Raw genomic sequence first — 9,913 nt, 5'->3', positions numbered from 1 at the left:
CATCTACAAAATAGAGTTAGTGGGAGAATTGGTGAGCTCCCAGTGCTGTGATCGGCAGCCTCCAGCCAGGGGGTCACATAAGCACCTCTGAGTGTAAATACCTGTGTTCACACAGTCAGGGTGCAAGCTGTGGCCACCCAACAGACTACTACCAGCGAACTACCGCACTCCATGATGCAAACCAAGGGGACCTCACCAGCACTCCTTTCTCCAGCCTAAGTCAGCCAACCCTATCCCCTTTCATCCAGGGGTGCCAGACTTGGAAAGTTGGGGATGGAGGGTCCAGAGTTTATTTGCAGTTCTTGATATGCATACAGGGTCTTTATTAGACTTGCATCCAAAGTAATTTTCCTATATATTAATGTACATTTTAATTGTATTGGTATATCCAGATCAAATTTCCAGAAATCTGTATGTGTAAGATTATTGTGTAACTTAAAAGATTTATCACTTTCATCTCTTTTAAGGAGTGCCACCACGGGTAGATACTAGGACAGGGAGAACCTTTCCTTTCAATACTCACGTTCCCTACAGCACTATAGAAATAATGTATGCAAGACTCAGTTCTTTTACTGTGTTGTGTGATCTCAGGAAGCCACCTCACTTCTTTGGGCCTCACTTCCATCATCAGCCCTCAGTGTCCTCCCCACGGTTCTGTGACCCGCCTTGGGCTCCACTATCATCTCTCTCTTCCTCAGTACTGGAATCCAAACTCTCCAAGGGCAGGGCATATCTTCTTTATCTCGGGGGTCCTCCACCATGCTTGTGCTCACCTGGGCATACATCCTCTGTACTCAGTAAAGTTTGGCTCCTTGTGCCTAGAAAGAAAGATGGAAGACAAAGCCAAAGAATGGTATCTTGAGCTGCTGCAGGCTCCTGCCGTGACCTTCAGTCCTTAGGCTTCTCTATGCCTTTATTTCTTCTGACATCAGGTGGTTCTTGTCACAAATCAAAACACACAGTCATTTTGAAACATGAATATTAATAGATAAACTAAATAGGTAAACTAAAAGATATACTGAATAAAGGAAGTTGGGCATTATCTTCTCCTAAGATACGTCTTTTGTAAGGGGGCCTTGTCTATGCCTAAAGATTACTCATCTCCCTGGCAGTGCTATTGAAAGTACTTTTATATACCCAAAAAGAGCATGTTTGTTTGGGGACATCCTTCCCATGGGAGGCAGGTGGCACCATTTGTCAAAAGAGGGATTTTTATTATTCCCTTCATTTTATCTCTTATTCCAACCTGTCATCAAGTTTTGTTCTTTTCCCTTTAAAATGTGTCATCATTTCACTACCAGGGCAGTTCCCAATCGAGGCCTTCACCATCTCACTCCTAGATGACAGCATCTATGTCTCTCCTTCCAAGCTCTCAGCAAGCCATCCCTCCTAGGGAAAGAAATTCAAGAAATGGAATTGAATTCATGTAATTCCCCTGCTCAGAGCCTACAATAAATTCCTGCTACATACAGCATCAGGGCCAAGCTCTTCTCCCTGCATTCTCTAATCTGGCCCCATCATATCGACACCAGCAAAGCAAAGATACAGAACTTCACCTTCCACGTTTATTCAGCTGCTCACTGAAAGGGGAGTTCTTTTTCCTTGCTGTCCTTCCCCACCCCCTCCATCATCTTCCTTTCTGTGCACCTCATTAAAACCTCATAGGTATTTAAAGGCTGCTCCAAAACCCCAGCTCCTTGATAAACTTCCCTTAACTCTTCCAGCCCTCACCAATGCTCTCCTGAGTCCCTGCTGCCTTTCTGTGCTCTGTAGCACCAACAGTCACTGTGCAGGGGACAGTGGTACATGGAATTCCACTCTACCACCCAACACCAATGAGCAGTTATTGAACAGCTATTCAAGTTCCTGACACATATTGCGCAAACTGTTTCCTCCTGCCATCAAATGGGAGAATCCAATTGGATGAGGCCAAAGATTCCTCCCAGAGCTAGATTTCCACTCCTTCATCCGTTCTATATTGATCCAATTTCGAAGTTTAAGCTTAAAGTTAACTCAATGTTTGCAGCTGAGGAAATTTTCCCAGTACCAAGCCGGTGTTTTCCAAAGATCCCAGCATTATGATTTCTTGCCACGGAACACACTTGGCCTATTAACGATGAGCCCGTTTCAGACGCAAGCGTTAGGGCGTCTGTGATTGGGTCCGCAGCTTAAACTTTGAGACTGCTCCAAATCCTCCAAGTTAATTTAGAGAGTATCAGATTGCAACCCTATGCCCCCACTCTCATCATTAAAAAAAAAAATCTTTCAAATTGAAGAGGCAAAGTTTGATCTCTTCCATGGTGGGAGCTGAAAACAATAGGAGCTTTCTGCTCTAGTACAACTTCAAAAAGCTGCCGAGTGACTGCTCGAAGAATACTTGTTTGTAGTGATGAAGAGATGCACAGGCATCCTCCTGCCATTCAGTGCCCCGTTAGCACAAGGGAAATTCTGCCTCCTGCACTGCCAGTACCTTAATGAAGCAACAACCGGTACTTGTATTAATTAGGCAGATGCTGGCAACTGGAAGGATGATACTTTGGCAGAGAAGGGGCGAGATTTGGGAGGTTAAGTAACACTCTGCTGTAAAGAGCCAATGAATTAAGAATTTGTTGAAATGACCTAAATAATATGTAGGGTATAATTTTTTAAAAATCAACTGGAAATGGGTCACTGGTTGGATTGATTCCAGAGGCGTGAGTCCCATTGCTGCAAGAAAATGCCTGAGGCGAGGTACCAGGCTCCAGCGAGAAGCAACCCCCGAGTTCTCAGCAAACACCTCCCCCTCCCACACCCAATGGATCCCAGAGCATGAACAGCAGGTGCGCCCATTGTGCGAGTGCCTCTGCCAGGTCACCTACCCTCCACTTCTCACTGGTGGCAGGGTGGCATCGGTCCTCGCTGGCCACCCGCCCTCGAAGAAACAGCAATTCAGACGTCCCACTTCGAAGAGCTGTTGCGCTGTGTCAGTGGCTTCTAGGAGGTTGGTATTCAACCTCCCCGCCCCACCACGGTTAAAGTTTGCTCCCCATTCGACGGTCCCCCTCCCTCACCCCAACTTCCCCACCACCCGCCGCGCCTCAGCCCTCAGGCTGGAGGACCACAGTGGAGTTCCTGGGTCCTCTGTGCACAAACACACCCCCTAACAAAAGGAAGCCCATTAAATTTTCCCTCCTGTGAACTCGAGCCCTAGAGGATACCTCTTTGAACTGACCCCCCCACCCCCACCCCGCGCTCCCCTGCAGCCCCCGTGCGGTCTCCCTCCCTTCCTCCTGGCTGTGCACTTTTGCAGTGCGCTTGGTCTTTGATGTCTCTTTACATTATGGCAGAGCAGCCACACGCTCTTACCCAGCGCGGGGCTTTGTGTAACGGAATTGACATTTGGCCTTGATACCTGTATCTCTTGGTGATTGCAACAAATTTCTAAAATAAATATTGTACTTTGATCTTCCGCATTGCGTTTTTAATGGATGCTGCGAACATTACTTCATTAAGAGTAAGTTTTTCAGAAGCACCGAATGCAAAGGGAGGGAGGGGAAACAACAGTTTGTAAGTCTCTCCAAACTTCAGCTCGTGACTGAGAGGGCTGCAATCCTGGCGGGTTTTCACAAATGGATGTGTTTCAGGCCAAGAGCAAGGGCTTCCAACACTCAAGAGAGAAAGCCTACGGTCGCTATCCTGCACTGTCCTAAAGACTTTGCATATATTATGTCTTTTAAGCCTACAAGCCCTCTACAAGTGAGCACTACTATAACCCCCATTTTACACATTGGGAAACTGAGGCACAGAGAGGTTGAGCAACTAGAAAATGCAAATCTGGGTTCCGGTTTTCAGAGTCCAAGCTCTTAATCACTAAGCCACCACTCTCTTTCGCCCTGCTGGCAACTGGTGGTGGTTTAATTGACCAATGGGGGGGTGCGGGCATTTTGGAGGAAAAGTTCTCTCCTATAACACTATGGAAATGTGAATTGGCCATTCTTGCCTTTTTGTTAAAATAGAGAACAGAATGGGCAAATGAGAATGCCTTCCAGCCCGCTTGGCCCAACCTCCCGGGGACTGGGGGCGGGGGTAGAGGGGAGGGGGGGCTGTCGAAGAACTCAAAGGAGTGCAAGAGGAAACACGCTAAGGGACCAGACCTGCTTGGAAAGTGAGGACAGGTGCCGGCGCGGGTGTGCACCACGGGACTCCCTGGCTTCTGACTTGCATCCGGAAAAGGGTTCCTTCAGGTCCCAGGCTTCGCGAGGACGCGACCCCTGGACGGGGCGTAGAGAAGGGTAGGTCTGCCCGGCCTCAGAGCAGAACACTAAGTACCCTCCGCTCCCCCGCTCCCAGTGCACCCAGATCTCATCTTCAGGAGCCAGATCGCCTGGCTGAGCTGTGCGGTCACTGCTTGGCGTTCCCAGGTGACACCTTGTTGGGGAGAAGGGGGCGTGCGATGATGGGGCGTGCTCATAGTCTTTGGGCCCATGCGGCCCATTCTCAAGCAAGATGTTTCCATTTCACTGCCGGGCCCTGGGCATGGGGAAATGTGGGCCTGATGGCAAAGTGCCCCGACCACTTAGGGAATACAGAGGGCACAGCCCAGACTCTGAAAGAGAAGCCCATTGGAGTTAGGTCACGTCGTCCCTTTTCACGTCGGTCCCGGCCGCGGTGCTGTCCCCGGGAGAACGACGCGCAGGAAGGCGGGGCGCGAGACGGCTCCGAGGATCCTTGCACTGCCGCCGTCCTCGGAGAGAGGAGACCGGGTCTGCGGGGAGGCCGGACCTAGAGCCGGGTGGGCCAAGCCCAGGTGGCCCGAGAGCCTCGGCTGCCGGCGGGAAGCCTCAGCAGCTGTTCCTGGCCCTTAACCCCCTCCTGTGCAGTGGGTACCCGGCGGCTCCCCGCCTGCCTCTTCCTCCTTCCCCTCCCCACGCCCCCAGGTGAGGTGATCCCAGCTCCCCGCACTGGACCCGCCTTGCGCCCTGGGCCGGAGGGAGGCAGGTGGTTGACTTCCCTCCTCGACCCGGCGTGGCAGGCGACCGAAGGTTTAGAGGAGGAAACCACCCTAGTGAGCTTTTCCCTAACGCGGAGAAAGAACGCACCGCGCCTGAAGAACTTTTCTTTCCAACAGTGATGGGCACAACACTTTTTATTGACTTTTCTTTCCGATTAGAGGACTGTTTGTCCTGGTACGTACTATTGTAGTTTGTTCCACAATAACAAAGGGCTTCGTCCGCCGCGCCTTACTGTTTTTCGAGAAGTTCCCAGGTAGGTCTGTGAGGCTTGCAAGAACGCGCACTCGCCTGGCGGGGCTCCTGGAGAGACATTGCTGGCACTCCGGGGACTTTTGGTGGGGCCTAACAGCGGTCAGCCGCCTGCCCGGCCCTCCACAGCGTCCAGGGCTGTCTGTGGGCTTGCAGAGAGAAGAGAGAGATAGCATTTCTTCCCTTGGGTGTATATTCTGGGTTGCTCTGGTTGTCTGTCCTGCAAAGCTTAGCTTTGCGGGTAAACGCCGCACGGTTGTTTTTCCCAGGCTCACTATTTGCAAAAGTTATGGCTAGAGAAAACTTCCAGGTCGCCAGCAAGAATGTCACAAGAGAGCTTCAGTCGCTTGTCAGGCGGGAGGCCCTGAAGGATGTGCACCACCCACCGCCGTCCTGGGCGGCCGCCCGGCCCCGCCCCGGGTCAAAGTCCAGCCGGTGGCTCCACCACCACGAGCAGGGGGGCACGCGGCGGGCGGGGCGAGGTGCGTCCCACGCCCCGCCCCGGGAATTCCCTCCGGTCAACGGTGTGCGCGAGCCAGTGCGTGTGCTGTCCCGGTGCGGGGTGTGTAAGTACGGGGGAGAGGAGAATTACCCTCATCCCCGTCTCAAAGTCCCGCGCTTAGAAGCCGAAGGCAGATTTCTCCGGAGATAACAAAGGCACTTTGTCACTTTGGGCGCTGCCTCGGTGCAAATCTTTAATTGCAAGGGAGTTGGGGGAAGGGGACTATAGTGTCTCAAGCAACCCAAACGCGGGTCTCCAGGCGGCAAGGCCCCCTTTGATCAGGAAAATCCAATTATTTGTGTATATACATTTCCCACATAGTGATTACTTCATTAATTGTCCCGCCTTTATCTCCTCCCTTCCCATCCCCCCTAATAATCAGTTCTTTTATCCAGACCAACAAACACACCATAGGAGCTTTGTGGATTCAAAGGATTTGCTTTCGCTTCTGAAAGAGCCGCTATTCTTTGATGATTGGGTAGCGGCAAACTTCAAAGCCATAAATCTTCCCTCTGACTGGCTGGCGGCCCAGCAAAGTCCTTATCAAATTCTTGGAGGTGATCCTGAAGCGCTCAGACCGCGAGCAGGGCAAGCGAGCCGGGGACCGCAAGGGGCGCGGGAGGGGAGGGCCCACGCAGGCAGAGCGGGCGCCGGCGAGGGACTCTGGGCGGCTGTTCGTCCTCACCTTCGGGTCTCCATGCCTCGGCTGCGCCCTGCTCGGCAGCCAACGACCCTCAATCTGTAGCCATGGCCGCCGTAGCGGTCCTCCGGAACGACTCGCTGCAGGCCTTCCTCCAGGTCAGGGGTGGGCTCGGAAGGGACGAGGGAAAGGTGGGAAGGATTGTGTCTCGATCTTTCCTGGTACTCTGTGCACCCTGAATCTCAAGGGGAGCCCCGCTTGGTGGATGCCTCAGGAGTCAGACCTAGGGGTACCCACGCCAACTTCACACCTAGTCGTGGTGTCAAGAGTGCGGCCTTTCGGGGAGGGACGCGCGGTACTGGGGGTGGTTCAGAGGTGCCCGTCTGGCTGAGAACAGGGCTAGAGCTTACTCTGCTGGGCCCTCCTTCTGATTTCAGCCAGGGGCGGGCGGGGGAGTAGCGCGAGTGCAGCATGGAAACAGCTTAAAGGATGAGAGGGAGGGCGGACAAGCAGCCGGGCTGTGGGTGTTTCCAGGCCCTCTCAGACGGCAGAGCCTGGAGTCAACGGTCGCATCCCTCTCCCTTTCCACTCTGTGCCTGCTTCCTCTAAGGCTGGGTGGCGTCTCTTTCAACCAAATACAGTAGTTAAACAGGAAGCGCTCGTGCGCTCCGCGTGCAGGTAGCGCAGGCACCAAAAGTTTCCCGAGACTGGTGGGTGCGTGCGTGGGCTGCGGTGGCGGGGAGGGGCAGCCGGGACGGGGGAGGGGCGGCAGTATAATAGCGGGCATGGGGGCAGAAGGCCGGTGGGGAGACCGCGCTAGGAGCGCTAACCTTTTGTCTCTTCTCCGCCCTACCCCGCCGCCGCCCATGCAGGACCGCACCCCCAGCGCCTCCCCGGACCTGGGCAAGCACTCGCCTCTGGCGCTGCTTGCCGCCACCTGTAGCCGTATCGGCCAGCCGGGCACAACGGCGCCCCCGGACTTCCTGCAGGTGCCCTACGACCCCGCGCTGGGCTCGCCCTCCAGGCTCTTTCACCCGTGGACCGCCGACATGCCGGCGCACTCGCCAGGCGCGTTGCCGCCCCCACACCCCAGCCTGGGGCTGACGCCGCAGAAAACGCACCTGCAGCCGTCCTTTGGGGCGGCGCACGAGCTGCCGCTCACCCCCCCAGCCGACCCCTCGTACCCTTACGAATTCTCACCGGTCAAGATGCTGCCCTCGAGCATGGCGGCGCTGCCGGCCAGCTGCGCGCCTGCCTATGTGCCCTACGCGGCTCAGGCCGCGCTGCCGCCGGGCTACTCCAATTTGCTGCCCCCGCCGCCACCTCCGCCGCCGCCCACGTGCCGCCAGTTGTCCCCCAATCCGGCCCCAGACGACCTCCCATGGTGGAGTATCCCGCAGGCTAGCACCGGTCCGGGGACCTCCGGCGTTCCGGGGGGCAGCCTATCTGGCGCTTGTGCCGGGGGTGCTCACGCTCCCCGCTTCCCTGCCTCAGCTGCCGCTGCTGCCGCCGCCGCCGCTGCCCTACAGCGGGGCCTGGTGTTAGGCCCGTCGGACTTTGCTCAGTACCAGAGCCAGATCGCGGCGCTGCTGCAGACCAAGGCCCCCCTGGCGGCCACGGCCAGGAGGTGCCGCCGCTGCCGCTGCCCCAACTGCCAGGCGGCGGGCGGCGCCCCGGAGGCAGAGCCCGGCAAGAAAAAGCAGCATGTGTGCCACGTGCCGGGTTGTGGCAAGGTGTACGGCAAGACGTCGCACCTGAAGGCTCATCTGCGCTGGCACACGGGCGAACGGCCCTTCGTGTGCAACTGGCTCTTCTGCGGTAAGAGCTTCACGCGCTCGGATGAGCTGCAGAGGCACCTGCGGACTCACACCGGCGAGAAGCGCTTCTCCTGCCCGGAGTGCGGCAAGCGCTTCATGCGCAGCGACCACCTCGCCAAGCATGTCAAGACGCACCAGAATAAGAAGCTCAAAGTTGCTGAGACGGGGGTCAAGCGGGAGGACGCGCGGGACCTGTGAGCCCACCCAGGGGAGACTCGAGGTTTCTGCAGCCTCGGACTCTCTTCCCAGCACCTCTTCGGGGAGATTCCAGAGGCCTATGAGCAGCTGGCCTTGGGGGAGACCCAACACTGGCATTTGCCCCTACCTGCTGCCCGCCCCCGTCCCAAGGTGACGCCAGGCTCCCAGCTTCCTTGACATCACCCGGGGGACAGGGACTCTGTGCCCAGGAGGAGCAAGGGAAATAGGGTTGGGAGCTCTGCGTAACACGAAGGCGGTTTCAAGCTCTGAACCATTCTCGCCATCTGGGAGACCTACAGTTTTGGGGGACCACCCTGAGCTGATCTTGTATATAGGAAACGCTGCTGAATTAAAGCGGAAGGACCTTGGGAGAGTTGAAATAGTGCTGGGTGTTTTGCTAGGACAGGGCCGGGCTTTGTACAGGTTATTTAATAGCTTTGTTAAAAAATAATTATAATATTAATAAAAATGTTCCTTTTGTCCTTAGCTCCTTGCAGAGCTACAGCATGACATGTCTCTGTAAAACAATCAGCAGTTGCAGCGAGAAAATAAATACGTTAACTCCGGGGTCACCTCGGGAAGACCCCGCTGAGCCGGTCTCATTTGATCTTTTCTTCTTGCGGGAGGCTTTACAAAGCGGTCAGGTTTCAGTGGGAATTTGGAGGTTTCTGAGGCTGCCTGGGTCGGAGGCTTCTTTGGTTTGGAAGGTTCTGGACAATTGTGTTGGTTGCATGGATGGAAGAAGTAGGGCAGGGTCAGTTTTATGATAAAGAGAATAGCGCAAGATTTTCCGGTCACACCCTAAGTTTCTTATGCAGCCTTAGGATTGACCAGAGACTGTTGGGCTTCTCTTAAAAGTTTGATACTTGCTGCACACACAATACATGCTCTTTTTATCTGGTGAATTCCATGTGGCTTTCCATGTGTTGGTACTCTCAGGACAGAGGTCACAATCGAGCTTGCTCTTTCTCCTGACAGCCGGCTATGCTGGTGTGTCTGGAAAGGTCTTAGCAACTCTAGGATTTGTTCACAGATGAGATTTTGGAGTTACCAGAAAAACTGGGGGCCCTGGTTCAGGTTGTTCTCTGCCCAGGAAAGAAGCATCACTCTTGTATTTCAGACTCGTCATGATATACGACATTGTCTTGTTTTCTTCTTAAGCATTTTGTTGTGGAAATCGTAACAGTCTTCTTTTATAATAGCCACTTAGAAATTTCTGACTAGGCCTGGAAGTTGAGTTCCATTTTGTATGTTGGGATTTTACTTTTCTAATCATTGAAGTAGACTAAGATTTTCTCAGGGAGGGGCCAGAAATACTCATATCTAGGTTTCTTGCCTGACTCTAAAATTTGAAATTTTAAGGTTTACAAGTGTTTTTTTTTTTTTTAAGTGTCTCAACTTAGCTGGCTTCTTGATGTTTTCTAATATTTGAGTTTTTAAACCTGAAACTGAAACGTTAATCTTCTGATTTAGAATTAGCAAAGAACAGAAAACTTTCTAAATTTTGTTAATATGT

The 9,913-nt window shown here is 53.7% G+C and overlaps 1 protein-coding gene across 5 annotated transcripts; it reads left to right on the top strand.

Moving 5' to 3' along the window:
- Positions 1–4,152: 4,152 nt before the first annotated feature.
- On the top strand, positions 4,153–9,088 carry SP5 (Sp5 transcription factor). 5 transcript variants are annotated; one of them, XM_033111426.1, is made up of 2 exons: positions 4,153–4,271; positions 7,255–9,088. In XM_033111426.1, the coding sequence occupies exon 2, from the start codon at positions 7,432–7,434 to the stop codon at positions 8,395–8,397; it is 966 nt and encodes a 321-aa protein (XP_032967317.1). In that variant the 5' UTR covers positions 4,153–4,271; positions 7,255–7,431; the 3' UTR covers positions 8,398–9,088. The 5 variants fall into 5 exon arrangements, with proteins under 5 accessions (XP_032967317.1, XP_032967320.1, XP_032967316.1 ...); XM_033111429.1 differs by lacking the exon at positions 4,153–4,271 and adding an exon at positions 5,051–5,244; XM_033111425.1 differs by lacking the exon at positions 4,153–4,271 and adding an exon at positions 6,004–6,540.
- The last annotated feature ends 825 nt before the right edge of the window (positions 9,089–9,913 follow it).

This window comes from Rhinolophus ferrumequinum, chromosome 8 (genome assembly GCF_004115265.2).
Source record: "Rhinolophus ferrumequinum isolate MPI-CBG mRhiFer1 chromosome 8, mRhiFer1_v1.p, whole genome shotgun sequence".
Lineage (NCBI taxonomy): Eukaryota > Metazoa > Chordata > Mammalia > Chiroptera > Rhinolophidae > Rhinolophus > Rhinolophus ferrumequinum.
This window is presented reverse-complemented; position numbering and strand designations above follow the sequence as displayed.

What these genes read in the sequence shown, in the direction of transcription:
- SP5 (XM_033111425.1), top strand. Translation starts at nt 6,490, where the DNA reads ATGGCCGCCGTAGCGGTCCTCCGGAACGACTCGCTGCAGGCCTTCCTC. An exon ending in CGCTGCAGGCCTTCCTCCAG is followed by an intron (nt 6,541 to 7,254) that starts GTCAGGGGTGGG and finishes CCGCCCATGCAG; the next exon opens with GACCGCACCCCCAGCGCCTC.